Source organism: Symphalangus syndactylus, chromosome 5 (genome assembly GCF_028878055.3).
Source record: "Symphalangus syndactylus isolate Jambi chromosome 5, NHGRI_mSymSyn1-v2.1_pri, whole genome shotgun sequence".
NCBI lineage: Eukaryota > Metazoa > Chordata > Mammalia > Primates > Hylobatidae > Symphalangus > Symphalangus syndactylus.
In genome coordinates this window covers 32319864-32345526 of record NC_072427.2, presented here as the reverse complement: position 1 = coordinate 32345526, position 25663 = coordinate 32319864, and the positions used below count along the sequence as shown (strand labels likewise).

General features: G+C 42.6%; 1 protein-coding gene across 5 annotated transcripts in view; it reads right to left on the bottom strand.

Moving 5' to 3' along the window:
* NPTN (neuroplastin) overlaps positions 1 to 25663 on the bottom strand; it is a 73984-nt gene that overhangs the window by 22099 nt on the left and 26222 nt on the right. For 3 of the 5 annotated variants that reach the window (XR_008657649.2, XM_055277855.2, XM_055277854.2), the window contains exons 2-4: positions 14593 to 14940; positions 9548 to 9719; positions 5131 to 5225 (exon numbers count right to left, since the gene is read on the bottom strand). Coding sequence is in view for 4 of the 5 variants with exons in the window: in XM_055277855.2 (XP_055133830.1) it covers positions 5131 to 5225; positions 9548 to 9719; positions 14593 to 14940 (615 nt within the window). In the remaining variant the exon portion in view is untranslated. The remainder of the gene's footprint in view (positions 1 to 5130; positions 5226 to 9547; positions 9720 to 14592; positions 14941 to 25663) is intronic. The other 2 variants (XM_055277856.2, XM_055277858.2) reach the window with 1 other exon arrangement.

Genomic DNA, 25663 nt, shown 5'->3' with positions numbered 1-25663 from the left:
CAAGAAGGAATATGAGACCGGTCAAGACAGAAGCAAGAAGGATGCAGGCTTTTGGCTCAAACAAGCATTCTCCACCCACAGCAGATTCATCATTGGTTGTGAACACTAAAGCAGTCTAGGACAGGCGCCTCCTTCTGCAGGTGAAACCACTGAGTAAGAGGTGCAGAAGTTTCCTCGAAGACAGTGATCCTCAACCCTGGCTGTATACCATAATCACCTGATGTGCCTTAATCTGATGCCCAAGCCACAGTTCATATGAATTAAATCAAAATGGAGAACCATTGTTCTATCACCTTTCCTGGCACCAGTACTGGAGGTCAGATACCCCCCACAAGACAGGGAGATGAGTGGGTAGAGGTGTGGGAGTCATTCAGGTGACTTTTCCAAGCTGAGAAACTGACAAATTGAAATTTTCCAATAACACTAGGAAAATGGACTTGGAAATCACTTCCTTCAATAACCAACCTCTCCCAGCCTACATCTTTCTCCCGTGCTGGATGCTTCCTGCCCTCAAACATCGGACTCCAAGTTCTTCAGCTTTGAGACTCGGACTGGCTCTCCTTGCTCCTCAAGCTTGCAGGCAGCCTATTGTGGGACCTTGTGACCATGTAAGTTAATACTTAACAAACCCCCACATATGTATCTCCTATAAGTTCTGTCCCTCTAGGAAACCCTAATACACAACCTCTCATCTCTGTCCACATAAGGGAACCTAGACCGTCAGAGCCACACAGAACAAAGGAACCTTAAAGATGAGCTATCTCATTCTACTTCATCAGGCACTTGAGGAAGCTGAGACCCAGAGAAGGGAAGTGACTGGTCAGAGTCACTGTGTTTAATGGCAGGACCACAATTAGAACACATTTCTCCTAACTCTTAGTCAAGGCCTTTTAAATGTTACATGCTCAACAGAGCACCATGGCTTGGTGCTTAGGAGCACAGGATCTAGTGCTAGGGTGCCTGAGTTAGAACCCTGGCTCCACCAGTTAGCTCTGTGACACTGGGCCAGTTATTCCCTCAAGCCTCAATTTTCTCACCTGGGAAGTAGAGATAATAATCACACTTATCCCATAGAGTTGTGGACACTAAAGGAGAGAAAAGGAACAAATAATGCACCTAGCACAGTGCCTGACTCACATAAGTGTGCAATAATGTTAGCTATTCTTACTAAGGAAGGTCAGGGTGGCACCTTGAAGAGAGGAAAAGAAAGTGCAGGTATGGTTTTTGGGTTGAAGTTAATGTTCAAAATGCCCTAGCAGCTTCATATTATTATGCCTTCAAACACTTCTCAAGTCACGGCAATTCTGAGTCAGAAGCAGGTTGCTCTGACATCAGTTCTGACCTAAAGGATGTCACAACCTCTACGCATCCTCACCTATCACACTAGCTGCCTTTCCTGACTGTCAGTGAAGAAAGGACGGTGGAGATGCTGTGCATGCTGAAAGTGCTGTGTGAATGTGGTCTGTGTATCACTGCTCTTCACAATGATCTTCATCCCCACCACACTGCCTTAGCCAGTCTGGATTAATATGTCACTTGTAATGCACCATGACAGAGTAGGAAATAGGAAGGCAGGGCAAGGCCACTTATAGATATCCTAACCTTTATTCTTAATAGTCAAATATAGAGAGAGCTAAGGAGTAGGGAGGAGAAAAACAAGATCAATCCTGGCTCTCACAGCAACCAAAAGACTGAAACTCATTTGAAATGTCCAATAAGGAGGGTGAGATGAACCTAGTAAGACAGCAGCCTCAACCCCCTTCTGGGCTGGGATGTGCCTCTCACAAGAGGCAGTGACATATTTGTTGCAAAGGATTGGATGACCAACAAAATCCTTTTCCAAAAACAGCAATAAAATTCAAACTCTTTCTTTCTTGTACTAACCAAAATGGTTAAGGGATAAGGATACTGCTTGGGAGTCATGAGAGCAATTTTTTTCTTTTTACTTTGTAAATGATATCGGGATTTTTAATTTGCTTTTTTGTGAGCACTTTTTTTTTTTTAAATTTTAGAAAAGGAAGGAAGGAGAAGAGGGAAGGAGTAAGGGGCAAAAGGTTGAAAAATTATAGGGATAGAAAATTTCAACATCTATTCATTCACGGATTCTCTGTAAGGTGTGCACTCTGGTACCACAGCCACTGAAGAGTCACAAGCTGAGGACAGAGATGCCCTCCTCAGTATTAGCTGAGTGGATCCCAGGGGGGTGGGGCTTTGGGCTCCACAAGGCCTCATCACTGCTGTCTTCCCTCTCCTGACCAGCCCTGCTCCATCTTCATTCTCCGCATATGTGCAGATCACCTGCCGAATACCTGAGAAACATAACCCTCAACTGTATCTTCCTGTTTATACTATGCCACATTGTGTCCTTTAAAAAAAAAAAAAAAAAAAAAAAAAAAAAAAGGAAGAGAATTTAAAAACCTGCTTCAGATACAAGGCCTCCCCCACTACATGTAGATACTCCTATCCTCCAAATTCCTTTCTTGACGGTGATCTACAGGCTTTGGTTAAAAAACATGATCATCTTGGCTCTGTTCCCAGGCCACTGTCCCTCTGTCTGGTTCCTTCAGCCTTCTTTTCTTTTGTAGACTACAGATAACTCAAGATTTGGTAATCTGACAGATAATGACCAGTCCCTGGCTAGGTTAAATCCTTCACTTCCCACAGTGCCGAGCCCAAACACCACCCCAGAAATGTTCTGAAAGACAGGAAAAGGCAGATGGGAAAGAAATGGCTGAGAGCAGAATAGACGTTGAAGAAATATATATGCATGGTCTGAATTATATGCCCTGTTGTGCCACACAGGAAGATTCTGAGAGACTCCTTTCAGCCAAGAGGCCACTGATGTTCTCGGAACCTCTCTGTTCTCAAGTACAACTACCTCTTAACTCTCTATTACTCAGCAGATTTTTCAAATCACTACAGCTATAAAAAGACAACTGTCTCTTATCCCCACCCTGGAGACACTAAGGGAATAAAATGAGGGTTTCTATTAAAATGTTTTCAGAACTAACATACAGACATGTACTACACTCCAAATGCAAGGCAGTTTTTCTACCCCAACCACAATTGGAGGTTAGCCTAGAATATGATCCTGGGCCTATGGCAAACCTTTTAAAACTTATACAGAAAAAGCAAAGTGTTCATAGTCTTTACCAGACTCAACTATCCATAACTTGGAAGACAAGACATTAAACATTGAGCTCTTTTCTATCCAGGTGTTGGGGGGAGAAGGAAAGACAGACTAGAATTCTTTACAAATTTTCTTGAGAGATAAACACACAGTCTATCTATCCAAGGTGGTCCAGAATGTGGTTTAGGATATTTATGAAACAGAATTCCCTCAAGGTCTACTTCTGTAAAACCAAGATACCACCACCTGCCTCACCTTCTACACAGGGCTATTTGTACAGTGAGAATGCAACAGTGCATAGTAAGCACCTTGAATATAACACGTAAGTTGTAACTTGCTCTGAAAATACTCCTGGCCTACAGCATCCTACTCTGACCCTGGCAACTGCTGCTTCCTACCTGCTGAAGAGACTATGAAGAAAGATGCCTCTAGGGCCACTAAACCCCCACCTTCGTAAGCAGCCAAACAAATGGAAAAACCATTTTGATTTCCACTCTTGAAAGTGCTATTTAGAAATCATTAACTCAAAGTCACTAACGATTACAGTTAGTTAGGACTAATTATCTCTTAGGCTTGGTGAGCACAATGAACTAGACACCCCACTGTTTCCTTCCCTCACCCACCCTGCCTCTCTGCACTTGGACTTTGTGCCGAAGGCTCAGCCAGGAACGCTGCAGGGCCTCAAGTCTCACAGAGAGGTCTCCCCACACAATTCAGCTCACCTAGGCTGGGGAAAGCCCTCACTGGCTTAGAGAAAATGTTTTCCCACATCCTTCATCCTCATGTTGAATACCTGTGGCATTCTTCTAAAATGGGTAGAAACCAAGGTTTCTCCAAGAAAAGCCACTAAAAAAATCAAATGCCAAGTTCTCTGGCCCACTGTGACCTGTAACTGTAACTCCTTTAGGCATTCAGAATTAAACTGGCAGCTGCAGGAGGCAGTGGCCATCCCTACATCAACCCACAAGTTTAGGACTGTGTCACCAAGATACTACTTTCTTTTAATAACACCATATAAATGGAAACTTTGAATGTGTCTAAGCCTTTCTTGAATCTGCATTTTTAACCTTCCAAATATTTTAGGAAGACCTGAATACCTATTATACGGGCCCTTCCTTCTGCTAAATTTGTCCTTCTAGCTTCCAGGGATAACTTTATGGATTTAAAGAACAAGTCTGTGTCCTTACTAAGCAAAATGAGAAAGACTGAAAATAAAAAACCTGACCTCAAACAGTAGCCCTGCCTTCTCATGATAATTTTGTGAGAGTAGAAAAAACATTGGATTGGGGGTCAAGACCTGTGTTCTAGACTAGCTCTGCCACAAACTCACTGTGTGACAGACAGCTAGAGGTTTCACTATTCTGGGTCTCAGATGCTTCTTTGAAATAACTTAGGAAAGCTGAAATTTATGATGTTGGCTGACTCCAACTTTTATAGTTCTGTTTGCCCTTCTTGGAACTTTCTGCTACTGCCTCATCTTTCAAAGGTTCCTATTAAAATTCTAATGAATTATCCACAAACAGCTGATGTCCACTCTGCACAGTGTACTTTCCCCTCAATCCTGCTGGCCCACAGAAGACCTATGTAATCATACTTGTAAGGCACTGATCTAAGAGCTTTACAAAGCCTTGGGCCACAGGAGCTGCCAACATTCAAACATTTTTGACATATAAAAACAGCAATTTTATGCAGTTCAATCCATTAACTTATTTAATCCTCCTAAAAGACCCATGATGTAAGTACTGCTGATACCCTCATTTTAAAAATGAGGAAAAGGAAGCAAAGAGAAGTTAGTAAACCACCAAGGCCACACAGCTAGTAGATGATGGGGTTTGAATTTAAACCTAGGCAGCCACGCTCCTGAGCCTGTGGCCTAACCATAACATTATATTGTGTCTCGACATGGAAAGAAGAGGAGCTTGAAGACTGGGACTCCAGACCAAAGTACTGTCTTGGAAGGAGAGTGAGAGGCTCACACCACAGCCTCTGCTGGGTTGTACCTTTCACTTCAATGGTGGCGTTTGCTTTAGGAGCGCTGACAAAGTGATATACGCAGTGGTATTCGCCTGAATCCTCAGCTCTCGGCTTATTGATCCTGCAGAGATGAGAAGAAAAACCAAGTGAGGAAACTGGGAACGGTCAAAATATACAACAGAAGGAGAATCAAAGGGGTAATCAGGGATCCTGCTCTCCAAACCCTTAAAGCAACTCACCTCCTTCTAACTAAAAGCAAAAATCTCTCTCTGTGCATCCTAAAACATTAACATCTTGCTCTTTTCCAGGTGCCAAGAATACAAAGATGGAACAGCAACATGGTCCCTAACCTTAGGATGCTCTGGTCTATTGGGAAAAACAAAATGCAAAAGAAGTAATCAAAATAGAAGGATGTCCAAAGTACTATAGTTTATATTCAGATATACAGTATAAAACCATCATGGCTGGGCATGGTGGCTCACCCCTGTAATCCCAGCACTTTAGGAGGCTGAGACGGGTGGATCACGAGGTCAGGAGTTCAAGACCAGCCTGGCCAAGATGCTGAAACCCTGTCTCTACTAAAACTACAAAAATTAGCTGGGTGTGGTGGCACACGCCTGTAATCCCAGCTACTCGGGAGGCTGAGGCAGGAGAATCACTTGAACCCGGGCAGCAGAGGTTGCAGTGAGCCAAGATCACGCCAATGCACTCCAGCCTGGGTGACAGAGCAAGACTCTGTCTCAGAAAAACAAAAACAAAAATCACTAAAAACCTCTTGTTCACCTGGTGGTTCCAGTCAAACAAGAGAAACAAACAAACAAAAACAAACAAAAAGCACAAGCTTTCTGAGCTTCTCCAAAGACCTTGTTTTGGTAGTTCTGTTCTTCCTACCTTGTCTTTTAGTAGCATGCGTTTCCACAAGTCTACTCGCTAACAGGACCCAGGCATAGTTTAAAGAAAGAGAAAAAAATCTGCCATCAGAGCATCAGCCAGAGACACGCAGCAAAAAGTCTTGTGATAAACCCCAGGGACCTACATGATCTGGCCCCTATCTATATCCCTAGCTCCATCCCATGCCACTGTCCAGCTCTTCTGGTCTCTCTTCAGTTTTTCAATGCACCAAGCTTGTTCCCACCTCAAAACCTCCACACAAGATGTTCCTTTACAGAGAATGCTCTTCTCATCACTCTTAAGTCTACCTAACTCCTTTTCCATCAGGTCTTGGCTTACATGTCAGTTTATTCCAGCCCCAATCTAAATGTCATCCCCTTCCACAACATTCTCTCTCACACTACTCTGTGCTTCTTCACAATACTTATCATGTGTCTGATTATATATTTATGTGATTACTTGATTAATGTCCGACTTCCCAACAGACCAAGTTCTATGTGGATAGGCACTGTTTATTCAGCATACTATCCCATACCAAGCACCTAGCCTGGTGCCTGGAATATGGCAGGGGAATGAATAAATGAATGAATTACTGAGTGAACACAAACACAGAGTATCTGTGCACAGATTCAGATCAAGTTAAGCAGAGTGACAGGAAGGGCTGTAAGAAGAGTGTATGGGTCAGGCGTGGTGGGTGGACTGCTTGAGCCCAGGAGTTTGAGATCAGCCTGGGAAACATGGCGAAACGCTGTCTCTACAAGAAATAAAAAAATTAGCTGGGCAAGGTGGTGCGTGTATAGTCCTAGCTACTCAGGAGGCTAAGAGGTGGGAGGATCACTTGAACCTGGGAGGTCAAGGCTGCAGTGAGCCATGATCATGCCACTGCACTCCAGCCTGGGTGACAGAGTAAGACCCTGTTGTGAAAAAAAAGAAAAAAAGAAATAGTAGTATATATGGCCAGAACAGCACTTCATCTCAATCACACACGGTGATCCCAAACAAGCCTCCTTGCCCCCGAGGGTCAACTACACATCAACTCAGTACACTCTGGCCTACAAGCACATACACCAAACACATGCCGAAAGGTCAGTGAGTAATTACAGAAAGAAGAAAAACATCAGCCTCCAGATCAGAGGATAAATATTTATATAGGGCTGAGCTCTAGCTTTTTTGCTTAGCGGTTAAAATATGATACTTGTGATGGTCAAATCTCTACTGCACTATTTAATGTCTAAGAAAGACTCCTAAACTCGACCACTCTGGCCTAATGCATTTATCCATCTTATACTGCTCATTCCAAAAAGGAAACACAGGTTAAGAGACTATGGGCGAGGAGAGACATAGCCTATCCCCAGGGCTGTCTCAAGATATCCACATGGCAGCACAATATTCTGTGAGAAGCAGTCAAGGTGTCTTCTCAATGTGACACCATGCCTCTTCTTAAATCAGTATGTTCCCAATTGGAAAACAGACAAGTCAGCTGCTCTTATCAACAAGTGTTCCAGAGTTTCAGGAAGGAGCAGCAGCTCTTTCTTCAGGGCTTAAATTGAAGTTCTTTGAGTCTAAGCCCTGAAGAAAGAGCTGCTGTTCCTTCCTCAAACTCAGCCCTGAACTTAAGACTGAAGTTCTTAGATTTCTAAGTTCTTTGGGAAATACTTGGGAAGATAACTCCCACTTGAGTCCATGTCTATAGGCTCAAAATCTCCCCACACCATTCCCTTGGACTAGCTATTAGGAAGAAATTAAAGCAAAGGGATAACGTCCCCTACAGGCTGGGCAGAAGCAGGGTTCTGAAATCGGCTCTTCAGGCTGACTTATTAGGTAGCCCAAGGAACTCATCAGTTGTTATTTCATGAAATGTAGAATCCCTGAAAAACTCTAGAGATACACAACACCCTTGGAGAGCTTCAAATAAGCTGAGGGGAAAAAAAAGAGAAGAAGCATTTTATAAAGTCAGGCTGAAGCTTCATGAAGTTAAAGCTCAACGATTTGCAGGCAATAGTACAAGACCCAAGAGAAACATGATTGGATGTCTGCTATCTTAAAGGAGGTATTATAAAAAACAAGTCTAAGGCTGGACGCAGTGGCTCACGCCTGTAATTCCAGCACTTTGGGAGGCCAAGGTGGGGAGATTGCTTGCACTCGGGAGTTCAAGACCAGCCTGGGCAACATGGCGAAACCCAGTCTCTACAAAAAATACAAAAAAAAAATTACCCGGGTGTGGTGGTGTGCACCTGTGGTCCCAGCTACTAGGGAGGATGGCTTGAGCCCGGGAGGCAGAGGTTGCAGTGAGCTGAGACCGCACTACTGCACTCCAGCCTGGGAGGCGGAGCCAGACCCTGTCTCAATAAAATAAAATAACAACAAAAAATCAAGTCTGTAAAACTAATGGACAGAACAAGAAAAAAATGCTTTTCATTCCACCTAACAACTTTATTTGATTAATCCTTTCCAAACTATGAGGAAAATCGCTGAGGCTAAATTTCTAATTTTTTTTTTATCAGAAGAAACTACAGTGGAGATAGGTTAACTACCCTGCCACTAAGTGGATGGCATAGCAGGGAAAATAAAAACAATTCTAGAAAAATTTCTAGAAAATCAGAAGACCTGGAACCTAGCCTTGGTTCTAGAACTTACTAAAATACAGTATTTGGCCTTAAAGCAGTCAAGAGTCACTCTTCAAGTCCTAGTTTCCCTGCTTGGGAAAAAAAGGATCCACAAACTCATTTGGATCAACTAAATAAGGGATGTGAAAAGATCTCAATGCTGCAATATCCTGCAGAATGCCCTTGCTATCACTGGATACACAGGCTTTCCTGGTCTCACTTCAGTGCTCCCTTTCTTTGCACTGCATTAACCTTCTAAGCAGGATTAGCTGATTCTTTTCCAGACAGTCTTCAACCAGGAACAAACCATTCCGCAAGATGGGGTGCCATGTGTTCTAGATATTCCAAAAAGCACCAAATATTTGGGTGCTGGGTAACTCTAGCCAGCAAATATCCTTCTTTTTTCAAAGGATATTTCCAGGCTACCATCCTCAATCCAGATCATTCAAGAGCCCTGCATCTGCTGGTCCTTATCAGGTTACAATGATGTTACACACTCCTAAAAGGGAATTCACTAGGAAATCTACCCAGTGGAAAGATGGCTTAGGGAGATGTCTTGCTCTACAGTCACAAAGCAGACTTCAATCTGTTTCTTCAAACCTAACTTCAATCTGACTGGATTAGGTCAAGAGACTACATTCTAAGTGTGACTCTCCCATTGATTAGCATTGTTACCCTGAACAAATCACTACTTCATGGCCTCAGTTTCTCTATGATTATAGTGAGGGGATCATCTATGGTTCTCTAATCTGGCTGCTCATTAGACTCCTTTGAGAATCTTTTCTAGACTACTGGGCCTTACCTGAGATATACTGGATTGGACTCTCAAAGGGAGAACCAAGTATATCTCATGTCCCTCCTGCATGGCACAACTATGGATTATGAATGTCAAGTAAGCTCAGCCACACTCCCTCCCACCTTCCCAGGAGCTGCCCACCCCTCTCACCTGTACTCCATGTTGCTGGCATTCTTACGAGTGGCACTCAGTTCCACCCCATTCTTTGTCCAGTAGCTGTATGTAAGGGTGTGAGAGCTGGAGGTGAGGTTACACTGCAGGGTGACAGGCAGAACAGGGCTGTCTCGAATAATGACCTCTTCACTGGTGACAATCCTTGGCTCTGTAATAAGAATGCACAATGATAGGGGGCAATAGCCTTCCATCCTCTGTAGCCCTGGCCTGAGAGTTGGACGGGGTAGGAGGGGGGGAAACTAGAAAAAGAGGGAGGGCAGACAGGACCACATGAGGAATTTCACTTTACCACTTTGGAGGAAGTCAAGAAAGGAAAAACAATGATTATAAGCAAATGACCACTAGCGCAGACAACAGCCTGAAGACCAGTTGGCCTAGACGTGAAAGAATGGGAGTATTACAGGTGCTTGTACTGGTAACAATCCACTTACGCTTTTGAATACCACCTTTTTATAAGAACCACCAAACAATTCAGCTTCAATTAGAAAACCAGGCTCCACCTTGCCATTCTGAAGACAAAGGCCATATCATTTATATACCTATTATAATAAACTCCCTATTGTACCACTGGGCCTTGGAACAGTAATAATTACATAATACATGTATAGCTTTCCCCACATTTAAATGTTAAACCTATGGCAAACCATAGGCCATTATTTATGCAGAAAAAGACATTGTGGATTCTAAAAGCAAACTTCCTATTGGAAGTCACTTGCATTTTCCAAATTTTGTGGAGGCAAAATTCTTGAGAAAGCATCATCAGTTCCTCCTCTCCAGCCATATCTATTCCCAAAACAAGTTGTTGTTTTCAGAATTGCACTTTAAAACACATTCCATTCTGAGAAAATATAACTAGAGTGCAATATTGTGTTGGTATTATGGGCTCCTAGAATTTTAGAAAGGCCCTTAGAGTTCATTGAATCCCACTTTTTTTTTAGGAGCTGGAAAAGTGAAATGATTTGTGCAAGGCCGTAAGTATTACTAATGGCAAAGCTGGGCCTAGAAGACATATCTGACTGAATTCTCTATCCTTGCCACCCAGCCCCAAGACCACCCCCACCACCTTGTGTCCTGGGCAAGGTATATATACTTCACCTTCTGGTTCTATTCTGTGCTTAGATAACCTGGGATCACTAGCTTATCTACAAAAATAACCTACTTGAGTCAAATATTATAATACATTGAACAGAAATGTTTAAAGTCACTCTATATTATTCCTGGAAGCTTCATCTTTAAAGCACTTTGAAATCTATCACTGTATTCAAGTCAAGACATTTCTATGTTTGTTGTCTTTTGTTAATGTGCTTTGTCTTTATTGTTTCCCCAGGCTTAGTTTTCTCTACTTTTGATCAAACATTTCCAAGTGAAGTCTACACTAACCATCTTTTCCCAACCACAATAAGAGGTATTTGCTGTTTGATTTCCAATTCCCTCTCAGAAACCCTTGACTGACTTCCCATTTCCCTGTGTCTAGCCACTTCCTATCTACAGCTCTGCAGCAGCTCCCCTCACCATTTTATACAGTATTGTGCTGAGCCTTAACTTGAGGAAAGAACTCTCTCCCTCCATGGGAACTAAGTTGCTTGCTGTTCAGGGAGGGGGAAAGCATGGGGAAGTCGTGGGATACTTGGGAAATGTAATGTCTTAAGGACCTCCTAACCGATGTAACATTTCTGACTTGTAGAGTTAATGTCTTTGAAGAAACTTGTAATAATGCAAAACCTTAAGTTTGCTCAATTAACAAATTAGTTCTATTTTCCAACTCTGGCAAAAGGATAACGGTTATCTTCCATTCAGCACTGGTCCTTATCAGTAACATCAAAAACAGGGTCTCTATGTACAGATAATGGAGGCATAGCAGCCACTAAGACAGAAGCAGATGCATGTAAACACGTTAGCGCAGTGGTGTCCCATGGTTTCCAAGACACACTGGACAGAAGCCAAATCCCTGGGCCTTAAGAAGTCGAGCAGAATGGCTGCAAACCCTGCAATGGAAGGCGCACACACACCATCAGCAGAAAGCATCACGATTCCAAGAAAAATCAAAACCAAGCAAAAACAAAAGAGAAAAAGAACCAGTACTCCACAGAAGAGAAATTAAAAAAATATAAAGGCAACATTAAAACCCAAAAACACTTTTAGGTTTTTACTGAATTTTTATTATCGAATTTCATTTTCTGTCCCACTTGGGACTCTCCTTCTGGCTATTCCTCTCAGACTGCACTGAGAAAGGGTAAACTCTGAGAATGAGGCCAAGAGCTTCCAGATGTTTAAATACAAGGAGGCCAAAGTAAACGCTACTCTTACCTGTGGCGATGCAAATGACCACTGCAGCTCAGGGAGATTAAGAAGTTGATGAAAGCAACCTGGTAGACTTTCTGCCAAGAATTCTTGGAAGGCAAAGGAAAGCACTTTTTCCCTTAAGTGTTAAAGATCCAGGAGAGAGTCAGCTGGGAGCAAGTGGATAATTTAAATAGGTTTAAATATGATTCTGCACCATAGGAGGGTTGTGGGGTAGGGTAACCTGCCTCCTGTGATTGCTGTATATGAAAAACAGTGCTAAACCAAGTTCCTTGGCCATGGTGCGTCATCTGCATTCTGCACCAGGATGAAGGTGGGGCTTTTATTTTTGTGGCCAAGCGCTGCCCAAAGTCCAAGAGAGATGAACATTTAGGAGAAGCTCAAATGTGTTTACCTGCCACTGATGTCTATTTAAAAGCAGTGGATAGGAGACCCTTACCCCAGCCATCATGCATATATAAAGAACATGCTATGGCCAGAGAGATACCTAAAAACTGGGCACACTTCTCTTCCTGCCTTACATACTAAATGAGCTTTGGGGAAAGTACTACCAGGAGGTCATTCTTAGAACACCTGACGTCCCCATAGAGCAATGTCTTTTGGGACGCTGAGACCATAAAACAGTCCAATTAGAGTTGGATCCAGGATGTTTAAAAAAAAAAAAAAAAAAAAAGCAGCAGCAGCAGCAACAACAACCTCCTGGCTCTCCAAAACAGCTAACTCGGGCTAACTGACTGATGGGGAAGTCTGAAGAGAGTCTAGCCAGGATTTGGATTTGGTTCAACCACATGCAGACAATTCTAAGTAAACTGGGGGAATGCTATGTATTCTCGGGATTGGTAGGTAGGTACCCCAAAGCCTCCTCTTTTTCTAGCCCCTTGGCATGGCCATTCTAGCTATGAGTCAGGCTCTTGGAAGTATAAGTGCAAATGCCCAGCCCAGCCCATACCTGTAAACTTCCACAGACCTTTGTGGCCATGTAGGTAATTCTGCTTTTATAAGGAAAGGAGCAAGGGGGCAGGAGAAGGAGGCGTGCAGGGGAAAAATATTGTTAAAAAAAAAATCACTGGGTTAATGTTCCCCATTTTCACATAGACAAGGTTTTCTTTTCCTCTTTCCAGAAGCAGGTTCTCTGATTCAACAGTGCCAACTGCAGCAGCCTCTCCTACCACTGCCCTACAAAAGAGTCTTTTTTTACCCATAGGATCTTCAAGTGGCTACAAAGAACAGACACTAATTTGCTATTTTCCATGTAAGTATATAGATTCAAGGCCCATGTCTTACTACTTTATGTATTACCAAATTCCTCATCAAAGTAAGATTTTACTATTCTTACTTTCTCTAGATCAATCAGCTCTTTAAGCTAGAACTGGCTATAGATCTCTCATTGTGTCCTCAAAGAGAAGGTGAAAAACCCAGAGGATCTTTCCAAAAGTGAATGTCCCCTCAATTATAACCAGGTTTGATGTGGGGCCAGAACTCTTCTTGGCCAGGAACGTTGGTTCTGTGGTGGCTTCTCCCTCCCTCTGCTTCCCAACATAAGGTAGCAAGTCATTTTCGAGAAAAAAAGAGAAGTGGCCACAAAAGTCTTGGTGGCACATGTCTCACACATACCTGCTACAAGGAGAGGATTCTGAGCCAGCTGGTCAGCTCACCCCATCACTATGAGAAACCAGGTTGGAAGTTAGTTTCCTCTTTTTTCAAGTCACAAAGAAAAGGCCAGTGTGAGTGGTCCCCACACTATGTCTGGAGTTCCCATCCTCTGGGATAAGGCACACTGTGCCAACAGCTACTCATCAGAGTCAAACCATGAACAGGAATCAACTGCAACTCTGACTTCCAGACAGTGTGATGGGCTAAAAAAAATAGTAATTTGCAGCTTAGTGTCAGCTGGCTCCTAACAGCAAAACATAAGAAGGAAGTCCCAGGCTGCTGCTTTTAAAGAGGAGACTAATTAGCAGGCCCAGTGAGGAGTACACTGCTGCAGTAGAGGGCTGTTATCAGAGAAGCACATGCCACGGTTTTAGAAAAGAAAGAGCTGAACTATGAAAATATCCAAGCTTACATGCCACCCAACAACCAAAACACACCACCACACTGCACCCATGGCAACATTCCCATCACAACAAGATGACACCAAGTCACAGTTAAGGGAAGAGGCTGGGCAGACACAAACTTAAAACCATAGAGGTGAAGGCAGCTACTTAGCTTCAAACAGAAGAACAGAAGAAAGAAAAAGTAGTTAGACTGGGGAGAGAAACAAAAATAGAAAGGCACCAGAGAAGAAATCAGCAAAAGTATAGCAGGAAACCTACTACAGAATCAAAGGGGAGGGAAAACCATTTCAACACTACCCTCCTTGGACTGCCTGGTTTTATGAGTTTTAATTTAAGCTTCCCAGTTCTCCCTCCCCAACTCTTCCCGACACAGATGATTTTGGACAGTCACAGATTTCCTCAAGTTCTTTGTTCCTGAGAAGAAACACAGAGAAGGGTTGCGGGATAAGGGAGGCAGAGAGAACGGCAAAGAAAAGAAGAAAAAAAGTTGCCACAGATGTTTTCATACACTACAACCAGAAGGGTCATGGGATTGAAAAAAAAACGAAGACAAGGGGTGGGGTGAGTGATCATACTGGGGAAGAGGGAAAGGATGCAGAAGGGAAGGGTCATTGGGCCACCTCTAATGACTACAGTACTACTACTGTAGGGTGCTGGACTCACTCTGAAGGACGCTTATGGTGGCCTGGGCTCGAATCCATGTTATGGAGGGGTTTTGCCTCAAGTCATTCCTCTTGGGGTCGTTGCTGGCCCTGCACTCGTAAGTCCCAGAGTCCTCCAAGGTGAGCCGGGTTATTCTCAGCACACTCACGCCGTTTGACCCGTAGGCGGTGTTTACGGTGACACGGCGCTTCCGAGCACCGTCCCACAGCTGTCTGAAAGACTCTGCCCGGTTGACTTCTGCGTACCACCACTGGATCTCTGGCGTGGGGCTCCCGACCACGTCACAGTACAGCTCAAAGGCGTCCCCCGTGAGCTTAGTTTCTGACATGGGCGACTTGACAAACCCAGCTAGAGGGAGGGGGAGCAGGAATGCAGTGACAGGCCAATCAGAAAAAAAAAGAATCAACAGGTGTTAATAGTAATTTAAAGAAAAGAAAAGAAAAAAGCAAATGAGTTGCAAAGAACAAAAAAGGATTCATTTTTAAACTATAAAGAGACAGTACAGCAATTCATACAAGCTTTTAGAAGAAGAACCACACCCTGGGAAGCTTATGAAGCAAAGGCAGGCTAATTACAAGCTGGGGCAGCCCAGGTGCTGGCCAGGCAGAAGCAAGCCCACTGGAAAGCATTTTAGCAATGGGCCCAGCTGGTAGGAATGAGAAAGCCTCAGGTCTTGGGAAGAGCCTCTTTCCTTAGAACACAAACCATGTATTACCTTTTTAAACTCAGGCAAGTGATGAAAGATAACCAGAAGAGGCAGTAGTTTTATATGCCAAATCAGGATCTCTCTTTTGGATGGGTAAACGCTTTGTTAGAAATGCAGTGTCTTTTGCAAGCCTCAACAAGAAGTATTAAATGACCTACTGGTGCCTTCTCTTGGGATTCAGAGTCCAAATTTCAACTGAAAGAGTAGCAAATTTCTCTCTCACACAGGATTCTATCCTGGGTTCGATTAGACTTTCTCCACCTCCTATTCTTCCCTGGGACTATGGCAAACAAACAACCCAGTTGTTTAGGGTTAGGCAGCCTCTTCCTGAATGCAGACCCTCAGTCTCAGGAGAACAAGACAGTCTGTACTTCACACCACAGTGAGATATTAATACTTTGTGGGTCAGCTCAGAAGCGAGACCAACAATACCAGCAACCCAACTCATTGCCAGCAAATGGAGGGACTGTGCCCTCCATAACCCCATAGATCCATTACCTAGAAAAATCTGAAAAGCTATGGTATTTGACAGGCTCTATACAGTTGAATTGCCTGGCTTCTAGAAGCCAGCTCAGAAGAATGAGAAATGTACCCTGATGAATTAAACTAAACACTAGGGTGAAAGCCAGGCCTCAACCAACACTCTCAGGAACTGCCCAGGAACTAAAGTTGATGCCTACCTCCAATTGCCCATAATTTGCTTGAGGTTACACTTCCATAAGACAAGGTGGAAATGGCAGAAAGAGTTAAAAAAAAAATCAAGGCTTAATTTAAAAACTTGGAGTTAGGTCCATAGGAAACAAAATCAGAGTGCAAGCATACTCTCTCTTACCCTTCCACCCCACCTAGGGTTCATTCAGCAGTTCTACTGATTCAGACAGTATCCGAAAGTATAAGGCAAGACACTAAAAGAGCGCATTCTGACTGGCTTCGAAACTTCCCCTGGGAGGCCTGCTGCATAAAGCCAAGCCAGCCCCTCTGCAGTGAGCAGGGTGAGGTCAGGATCTGCCAACATCAGATTAAGAACATTCTAGAGGAAAGGATGAAATAAATGGAACTGTTTTCCTACAGTCCAGAAGCCAAGGATGTAACAGGGCTAGCTGAAAATCGAGGTTACTAAGTGGAAAAATTCCTGTTTACATCCATAGCAGTATTTGCCTTTGGTGATAACCCCATACCATGGACTAAGAACATTAATGGAGGTACTATACTTACTCAAGTAGAGGCCAAGACCTCCAAATTCATACTAGTCTTTCAATTCCTGACATTTTCAGACTCTGGGGAGCACAGGAATGCAGTGATTAACAGGCTTAGACTAAACGTTCTGCCTTTAATATGCCATTTTAAACTACCTCTTCAGATCCAGCATGCATTCCTTGTAAGGAAATATCTACCAGAGGCCTCAAGAAGCCCAACAGATGTCATTCTCAGATGCAGGAGAAGCTTTAGAATTACAGAAAGGAGCCCCCAAGCCCCTGCATGAAGAGCTGAGCTCACTGCCAAATAAAGTGGTATCCAAGGAGCCATGTCTCAGTCTCACAAACTACCACCTGCCCACCTGTCAAAGTCAATGCCAGCTAATATAAACAAAGAAGTAAAGGAGGGCTGGGCGCGATGGCTCACACCTGTAATCCCAGCACTTTGGGAGGCTGAGGCGGGAGGATCACGAGGTCAGGAGTTCAAGACCAGCCTGGCCAGTATGGTGAAACCCCGTCTCTACTATAAATACAAAAATTAGCCGGGCATGGTGGTGCTCACCTGTAGTCCCAGGTACTCGGCAGGCTGAGACAGAAGAATCACTTGAACCCAGGAGGCAGAGGTTGCAGTGAGCCAAGATCGTGCCACTGTACTCTGCCCTGGGCGACAGAGCGAGACTCCGTCAAAAAAAAAAAAAAAAAAAGGAAGGAGGGGAGGGAGGGAGGGAAGGAGGAAGGGAAAGTAAAGGAAGCTGTTTTTATTTATTTTACTACTGGCTCAATCACCAGAGAAAACTGGGTATCAGTACATCCCTGAAATGCAGTAAAAGTATTATTCTGTTTTAATCATATTCTTGACCGTAAGTGGTAATCACAAATGGTCTCATCACATTATCTGTGAACTTGGGGAGTTACAGCCTCTCAAATGCTGTAATTATGTACTTGATTATGCCCTAGAACTGTTGGTGGATTTCTTTTTTACTTTTTCCCTTCTTCTGTATTGTACTTCAAAGCAGCCCTAGACTTAAGCCTGTTTATCAATCTGTTGACAATGCTAATGTAAAAAAGATGCCTGAAAGTATCCTTTCACCAAGAGTCCATCCAATTCCACCGTAACCCCAAGTCCTAATACCACACAATTCACAGGTAGCTGAGAAACAGTCTGACTATGATTCCCACTGCACACAGCTGGGCGAGTCACTCGGCCTGATAATGCCACCCTGGGCAAGACTTCCTGCTAAGAGGAAGGAATGCTGATCTGAGTCAGTTCAATTTTCTAACTGTATCAAGGAAAATGGGACCAAGACAAAAATGTTCTTTACATTAGTAAATTATATGATGTATATTTAAATGAACTTTTAAAACACAAGATAAAAAATCCTTTAAAATGCCAACAATGGACATTTTTCTGTGCTCTCTTTGAAGGCCATTATTGTTATTACCATTATTAGACATATAGAGTTAACAGGTGACATTTTCTAAGTATGCATTATATGTTTAGGCAATGTGCTAAGCACTTTATTCATTATCATATTCAAAATTCATTTATTCATTATAAGTGCCATTATAATTTTCTTAAAGATGTGGAAACTAACATCCAAAAAAGTTAAATATTTTGCCCACAGTCACAAGCTAATAACAAGAGTCTGGCCTGGAATCCAAAGTGAAAGCATGGTCTCTTAACACTTACCACAACTGCAGTCAATGTGTCTCACTGGCCTGAAAAGGTTTTTGTAGTTACTTAAGTTAAAGATATGCTTTGTCACCACTTAGTTTAATAAATAAATTAATTAATAGTAATTCCTGGCCACAAAAAGCCAGGAATCTTTGACCGATTGTGCAACATACTATGATCACTAACTCCATAAAATTATAATCTTACTAGAGAATGGAGATAGAGAAGCACTGGGTCAAAAAGTTCTTAAAGCAACTGGGGGAGGGTGAACAGTGTGAAAAGATAATATGATTCTGAGGCAAGACTGCCTCTAGTTCTGATGATTCCAATGCCCTGCTCTGGAGAAGGCTGGCTTCAGAGAAGGAAAGAATTTACAAGACACTGGAAAAACTTCTCTGATGCTGTAGTCAGGAGCCAAATTAATAAAGGGGAGCACCTGAAAGTTTTATGAAACTTCGCAGTTTGAAAAGTGCTTCCACATACATCACATCTCATTTCATTCACACGGTTCCACAAGGTTCATACATAGGGCAGGTGCGGAGACAGGTTCATGACTTGCCCAAGATCACTTAGGCAGTTAATCCTGAGTGGGGCTGGGACTAGAATGCAGGTTTTAGCTTAGTCTAGGGTTCTTTCCAATAAGCTGTGCTGCCTCTAAACAAACTAAGGAATTCCTTGATAGCTGAACACTCATCAAAAACCATGAAAAGAGATCTATTCTGCCTCCAAACAGCATGGAAAAGAAAGAAAAGAAAAAGAGAAAAGAACCCTCTTTACAAAGTACTGTGAAATCACAATTAGTAAGGGAAAGTTATTAGCAACCATCCCCCTCATTATCCATCCAAAATTAGCTTCAATTCAGGAAAAGAACTGGCTCTCAGCAGCAGCAGCAGGAGGTTCAGAGCCTGACTCACTGCCCTGCCTTTCGTTACTAAGGGCTTTCGAACAAATACGTACCTTCAACAAGAAAGCACACACTGCCTAAAGTTGGGAGGCCAACAGAAGCATCTGTTTGCTCTCTAGGTCAAGGGTCATCCAATATTTTGGAAAAACCCTAAATTTTATAAGACAACCTCCCACCCCACCCTCTTCCCCACCATCATCTCCACCCACTATCTTAAGTGACTGGGCTCAGATCTGCAAGAGTTTTGGGAAAGTATTAATATCAGTGCATTCAGAGCAACAGTGATAAAGAGGGAAACTGAACAGTGGTTACTGGCTTTGAGGGCGGAAGAGACTAGAAGCTGGGTGGAGGGGGTAGCAGGCAGAGCATTAAAAATGGAGGCAGCAAACCCAAGAGAAGCATAATGTAAAATTGCATAACTGGGGATGGGGGATGGGAGGCAAAGATGACAGCTGGGACTAGCAGCCGGAGAAAAGGAGGAGCTCGCTGGCAGGAAAAACTGGATGTGTAGATATGTAGCAGAGGGTGAGAAGAAAAAGGGAACACAGAGGAGCAAGTTGAGCCCAATCCCAGGAAAATTGCTTTCATATATGCCCTAAGGAAGTAAAAAAAGCTAGCCTAGCCCTATATAGGAGAGACTATCATGATTTTTCACATTTACCTCCAGGGCAACCACAGAACAAGAAATCAGACTAACTTTCTCTCTCCCTCAGGACTACTGCCAAGGCCAGGCCTTTAAGTCTTGCCTGCTTTTGTCACCTTTTTTAAAAACAGCTGTTCCTTTCAAACCCCCTCTACCTCTAATTCCCTGTGGCTGGCTTATGCTGTTCTCTCCTTCATTCCTCGCAATAAAGAGAAAATGACAGCCAAGATCATAAGAGCGTTTCTCTCCTCTGTCTCTCTCTCTCTCACACACACACAAATTCAAATCATCTACCTCAAAATAAAGACTGGGCAAGACCCACTGACATCTAAACGTGAATACAGGACTATGAGTATTTCAAATATCTAAAGGACCCTTAACTGCTGTGAGGCTGTCACAGACTTGAGCCTACACAAACTACTGTAGAGCCTGCCTATCCTTCCTGTTAATCAGGAAACAGATCATTCATCACTATTCCTTAACACCAAAGGCAAGTCAGAAATCTATATGCACTCATTCTGTGTGTACTGACCAAGCGTAAGGCAGGCTTGAAGCCCTGGGAGCAGTGGAAATGGGGTAACCTCATTCTCTGCAGCAGGAAGAGGTACCATGGATTAGTCTCATCTCTAGGTAGAGATGGCAGCAATTACAAAACATTTTCCAAATTCAAACCGGCTTCTTCCACAGCTACCTTGATCAGGTAGATATGACAAAAGTTTGGAAATTAAGATCATCCCCATCACTAGCTTCTAAACCAGGGTCCACCCTTTATTCTGAAATTATACCACTCAAAATGACCAAAGGCATCTATACCAGCCAGCCTTCTGCTTTGGAGAAATAGGGGAATCTAGTTTATGCCAAGAGAAACTACATAGTTTAGTGTTCAAATGCAGCAAACTCTAAAATCAGTTGTCTGGATTCACATAAGGCTCTGTCACTAACTGTATGACTGTAAGCAAGTGACCTAACCTCTCTGAGCTTCATCTCCCTAATCTGTAAAACGGGACTAATAATAGCAGCTACAACACAGGGTTATTGTGAGGATTATATGAGATAATATAGCTTAAAACAGTACCTGACACATAGTAAGCACTCAATAATGTTAGCTATTATTATATGTCTCCATAGAAATAAGTGCTAAACAGGCCATGGGCAGCAGCCTGCAGCACTGTTCCACAACAGGCTGGGAAGCAGAACTTCACATCCAAAATGAGCTTAACTTAAAATCCAAGCTCTTCAAGAAACAACAAAAAACTAACCTTAACCTTCCAAATAAAATGAGAACCAGAACAGAAATGTTAACTGCAGAAGAGAATGAAAAAGAAGAGAATTCTTCATTCCTTCCTATCTTTAGAGCAAACTAGAATGAACAGAGTGATAATAGCAGACACATGTATGTGGACTCAAGGAATTAGCAAGTGTTTTCAGAGTTATAAACCATTAAATCTAAGATATTATGAATAATCTGGAAAGTCCAAGAATAATAAGAATAAAGAGAGGCAGTACAAATTCTCCTTTTCAAAAAAAAATTCTTTTAAAGTAGAAAATAATCCTATCAATTATAAATCAGGCTGCTTAACAATATTTGGGAAGATACTGGATATTGAGCAGGCCAAACTGTTAATTTACAAAATATAAGATGTAGTTATGGAATTTGAGATCATGTCACATTTGCTTAATTTCAGCCTAAGAAAAGGTGTCAGGTTTTGAGTCAGCACCTCCACAACATAAATTCTCTTAACTTTAAGCAGTTTCTTCAAATGGGAATGATGCCACTTACTTTATAGGGTAGTTGTGAAAATCATGTTACATTATGTGTAAGAGTTCTGTAACCTATAAAGCTCTATGCAAATATTAAGTTACTTCAGGACAGACAAGAAATAAGCATTTGGTATGACGGATCTCCCTCAACAAAAACTTTCATTCAGTCCTGTTGCCAATTCCTATTGACAAGCTAAACAAGCATGATCTACCTAGATCTACAGGTTTAAAAAAAAGTCAATGACAAAAAAGAAAAAGACTTAAAAGTGTGATTTAAAAAAAAAAACATGGGCCACTCACACCTGTAATCTCAGCACTTTGGGAGGCCAAGGTGGGCTGATCGCTTGAGTCCAAGAGCTCGAGACTGGCCTGGGTAACACGGCAAAAGCCTGTCTCTTCAAAAAAAAATTAGCCAGGTGTGGTGGTGCATGTCTATGATTCCAGCTACTCAGGAGGCTGAGGCAGGAGAATCACCTGAGTCCAGGAAGCTGAGGCTGCAGCATGCTGGGGTCACAACATTGCACTCCAGCCTGAATGACAGAGGAGACCCTGTCTCAACAAATAAAGAAAACAAAAATTATGTGAATCTCTCATCTCAGAAAAATATAACCAAAGTTTTGCATATTTCAGGGGTCTTCCAGACCCTGAGTCTAGATTGTACTACTGTTAGATGAGTGAACAGTTAAGGGTCTATTAAGATGAGAGCTCACCTTATAGGGAAATGAGCCACGGTTTAAAAACCCTGGGATGGATTTTTCTATTTCTTCAACCTCAGTTTCCTCATCTGAAAAATGGGGACAATGATTCCTATCTTCTTCAAAAGGTCATGGCAAGATTCACATGAACAATGTATGTAAAATTACTTTGTAACCTATAAAGCTATAAATGTAGTAACATGTCAGTTTTATGCAAGCATTCTACTCTATTAAGTAAAGAATGATCTAAGGCCAGGCGCAGTGGCTCATGCCTGTAATCCCAACACTTTGGGAGGCTGAAGTGGGAGGACTGCACCAGTCTGGGGGCAACATGGTGAAATCCTGTCTCTACCAAAAATAGATGAGCGTGGTGGTGTGCACCTCTAGTCCCAGCTACTTGGAAGGCTGAGGTAGGAGGATCAATGAGCCTGAGAGGTTGAGGCTGCAGTGAGCTATGATACGCCACTGCACTCCAGCTTGGTGACAGAGTACAGACCCTGTCTCAAGGGGGGAAAAAAAGAATGATCTAAACTAGTCCTGCGTGTTCTGTTAACATCCCTCAAAAGGAGTGTGGAAGAAACTGGGGGGCAGGGCTCATACACATCCATGAAGGAGGGGGATGTCTACTGGACTGACTTTTTCCAAATCTTTCCATTTTCCAAAAGAAAAAAGCACTGCAAACCACTGATCCAGAAAATTAACATGTTTCAAATAGAAAGTGACATTAAATGAGGTAAGGTTGCCAGAAATTAATAAAAATGATTTAGAATAAATTCTGGTTAAAAAAAAATCTTACAAAAATAGAACCTGACATCAGACCTGAGAAACAGAAAGAATTGGAAAATGTCGGCTGGGTGCAGTGGCTCACGTCTGTAATCCCAGCACTTTGGGAGGCCGAGGTGGGCAGATCACCTGAGGTCAGGAGTTTGAGACCAACCTGAACAACATGAAGAAAACTCATCTCTACTAAAAATACAAAACTAGCTGGGCGTGGTGGTGCATGCCTATAATCCCAGCTACTCGGGAAGCTGAGGCAGAAGAATCAGGTGAACCCAGGAGGCGGAGGTTGCAGTGAGCTGAGATCGCACAATTGCACTCCAGCCTGGGCAACAAGAGCGAAACTCACCTCAAAAAAAAATTGGAAGATGTTAAAAGCAAAGAGAAGAATCAGCTCAGAATTGAACCCCTCTTGCATTTCTTCTGTACGTCTGTCTTCCATGGGTCATTCCTATGATCCTGAATATCTTCACATGGATTCTTAACAGATTGAAAGCTCTGCCTGTATGTTATTTACCAGAAAATACTATCGCCATCATGCGGTGGCTCACGCCTGTAATACCACCTACTTGGGAGGCTGATGCACGAGAATCGCTTGAACCCAGGAGGTGGAGGTTGCAGTGAGCCGAGATCACACCACTGCACTCCAGCCTGGGCAACAGAGCAAGACTGCTTCTCAAAAAAAATAAAAAGAAAATGCTAGCCACTTGTAGGCTTTTACAGTACTCAGGTAAACAGCTTCATTATCAAAGACACTGCTGGAGACTAACATTTCTTCTTCACCCCAGGAAGGAAAAAGGTATTTAATTTACTCTTGAGCAGTCAGATCCAAGAAAGTGAGGCCAAACACAGTAAATCAGGGCCCATTTTGACTTTGACATCAAGATGACCATGACTTTTTTAAAACTAAGGATGTGTCTGTCCAAGGAGAAAAATGCAGTAGCCACAAACTATTGTCAAGCTAGTCTTTTCAGAGGAATTTTAGGTAATTCACTTCCCAACTTCACAAATAGTACTTAAGCTGCTGGTCCACAAGAGAAAAAGCTGGTTTTGCTAGCCATTAAAAACCAGGAATGTGCCGGGCGCGGTGGCTCACGCTTGTAATCCCAGCACTTTGGGAGGCCGAGGCGGGCGGATCACGAGGTCAGGAGATCGAGACCATGGTGAAACCCCGTCTCTACTAAAAATACAAAAAAATTAGCCGGGTATGGTGGCGGGCGCCTGTAGTCCCAGCTACTCGGAGAGGCTGAGGCAGGAGAATGGCGTGAACCTGGGAGGCGGAGCTTGCAGTGAGCAAGAGATTGCGCCACTGCATCCCAGCCTGGGTGACAGAGCGAGACTCCGTCTCAAAAAAAAAAAAAAAAAAAAAAAAACCAGGAATGTCTCATGCAGGGGAAACAGAAAAATGCACACAAATAAGCTATATCTTAAAGAGAGTTATTAATGAAAGGTCTGGTTCAAATATGCAAGTGAAACCCTTACATATTTAAGCAAATGCTCATAAAAGCTCTCATCACAAGAGATTGTCAAAAGTAGCTATGGGCAGGTCTAGAACTATACCCAAAATGGAGCTTTGAGGCCAAAAACAATTTTAATTAATTAAAAGAAAAATAATACCAGTTATAAAACACGTAAAGAGTGTACTTCAACAGACTCTGCAGTTAGCATTAAAGCCAAAATGAAAACAATATACTAGAAAGCTTTAATACTTCAATTCGACAAAGATTCTTTGCTTGACCAATATTTAGGCTTCTGAACCTTCTCCTAGGCCCATCTGTGAACTTCCTTATAAAATTCAGTTTTAGCAAAGAACCTTGCTAAGTCAGTTTAGCAAGAACCCCCATCCTTGATCATCCTCAATATCAGATTAGGTTCTTCAGCCTCCACCATTCCCTAGCTGAGGTCTGATCAACCTGGCTTATCCTCAGTGAGAATGTTTAGGTTGGCTTAGCCAAATCCTCCTTACCCCTAATGTTTCCTCTTAGTAACTTTCCATCCACTGACCCCCACTTGCCTATGCTGTATTCAGAGTTGAGCCCATCTCGCTCCCCAATGCAGAATCTCACTGCAGTGGTCTGGTCCCTACATCTATCACCATGTTCTAAATAAAGCCTTTCTTACCATGCTTTAACACGTATCTTTTTTTTTCCTTTAGCAAGTTGAATAAACCATTCTCAAAAGCCATAGGTAATTACTGCTGAAAAGCTAATCTTTGCCAATACTTTTTCTGTGAAATGCACCTGTCTATAAATTCAGCATAACTTCTGATAACAAGCTTACTTTCTGTCTCTGACAACACAGTAACAATCAGGACTTAAATGTTAACAAAATTCATCTCATTCTTCCATCATCATATATCTCATGAATATGACAATGAACACAAGCAGCCCAAGCTGATAGTCTAAGTATAATCCAGAAGACATTTTAACTGAAAGAGGTAGTAAGCTACTTCTCCCCACCTTTTTTTAAACAGCCATTCTCAGAAACCACAGAGTCAAAAACTCTGCCCAGAGGGAAATTCAAGTTTTGAATCACATCTCAGGATGTTAGGTAACGGTAGTCCTAGTCTTCCCAGCTGATGAACTATTAATATTTCCAAAGCATAAATAGCTTATAGCAGAAATCACACTGAGAACTTTGTCATTATATACAAAAGGCAAAGCTTTCCTTAGATGACAAAATTCTAAAGCAGCAATTCTTAAATTTTACCATGC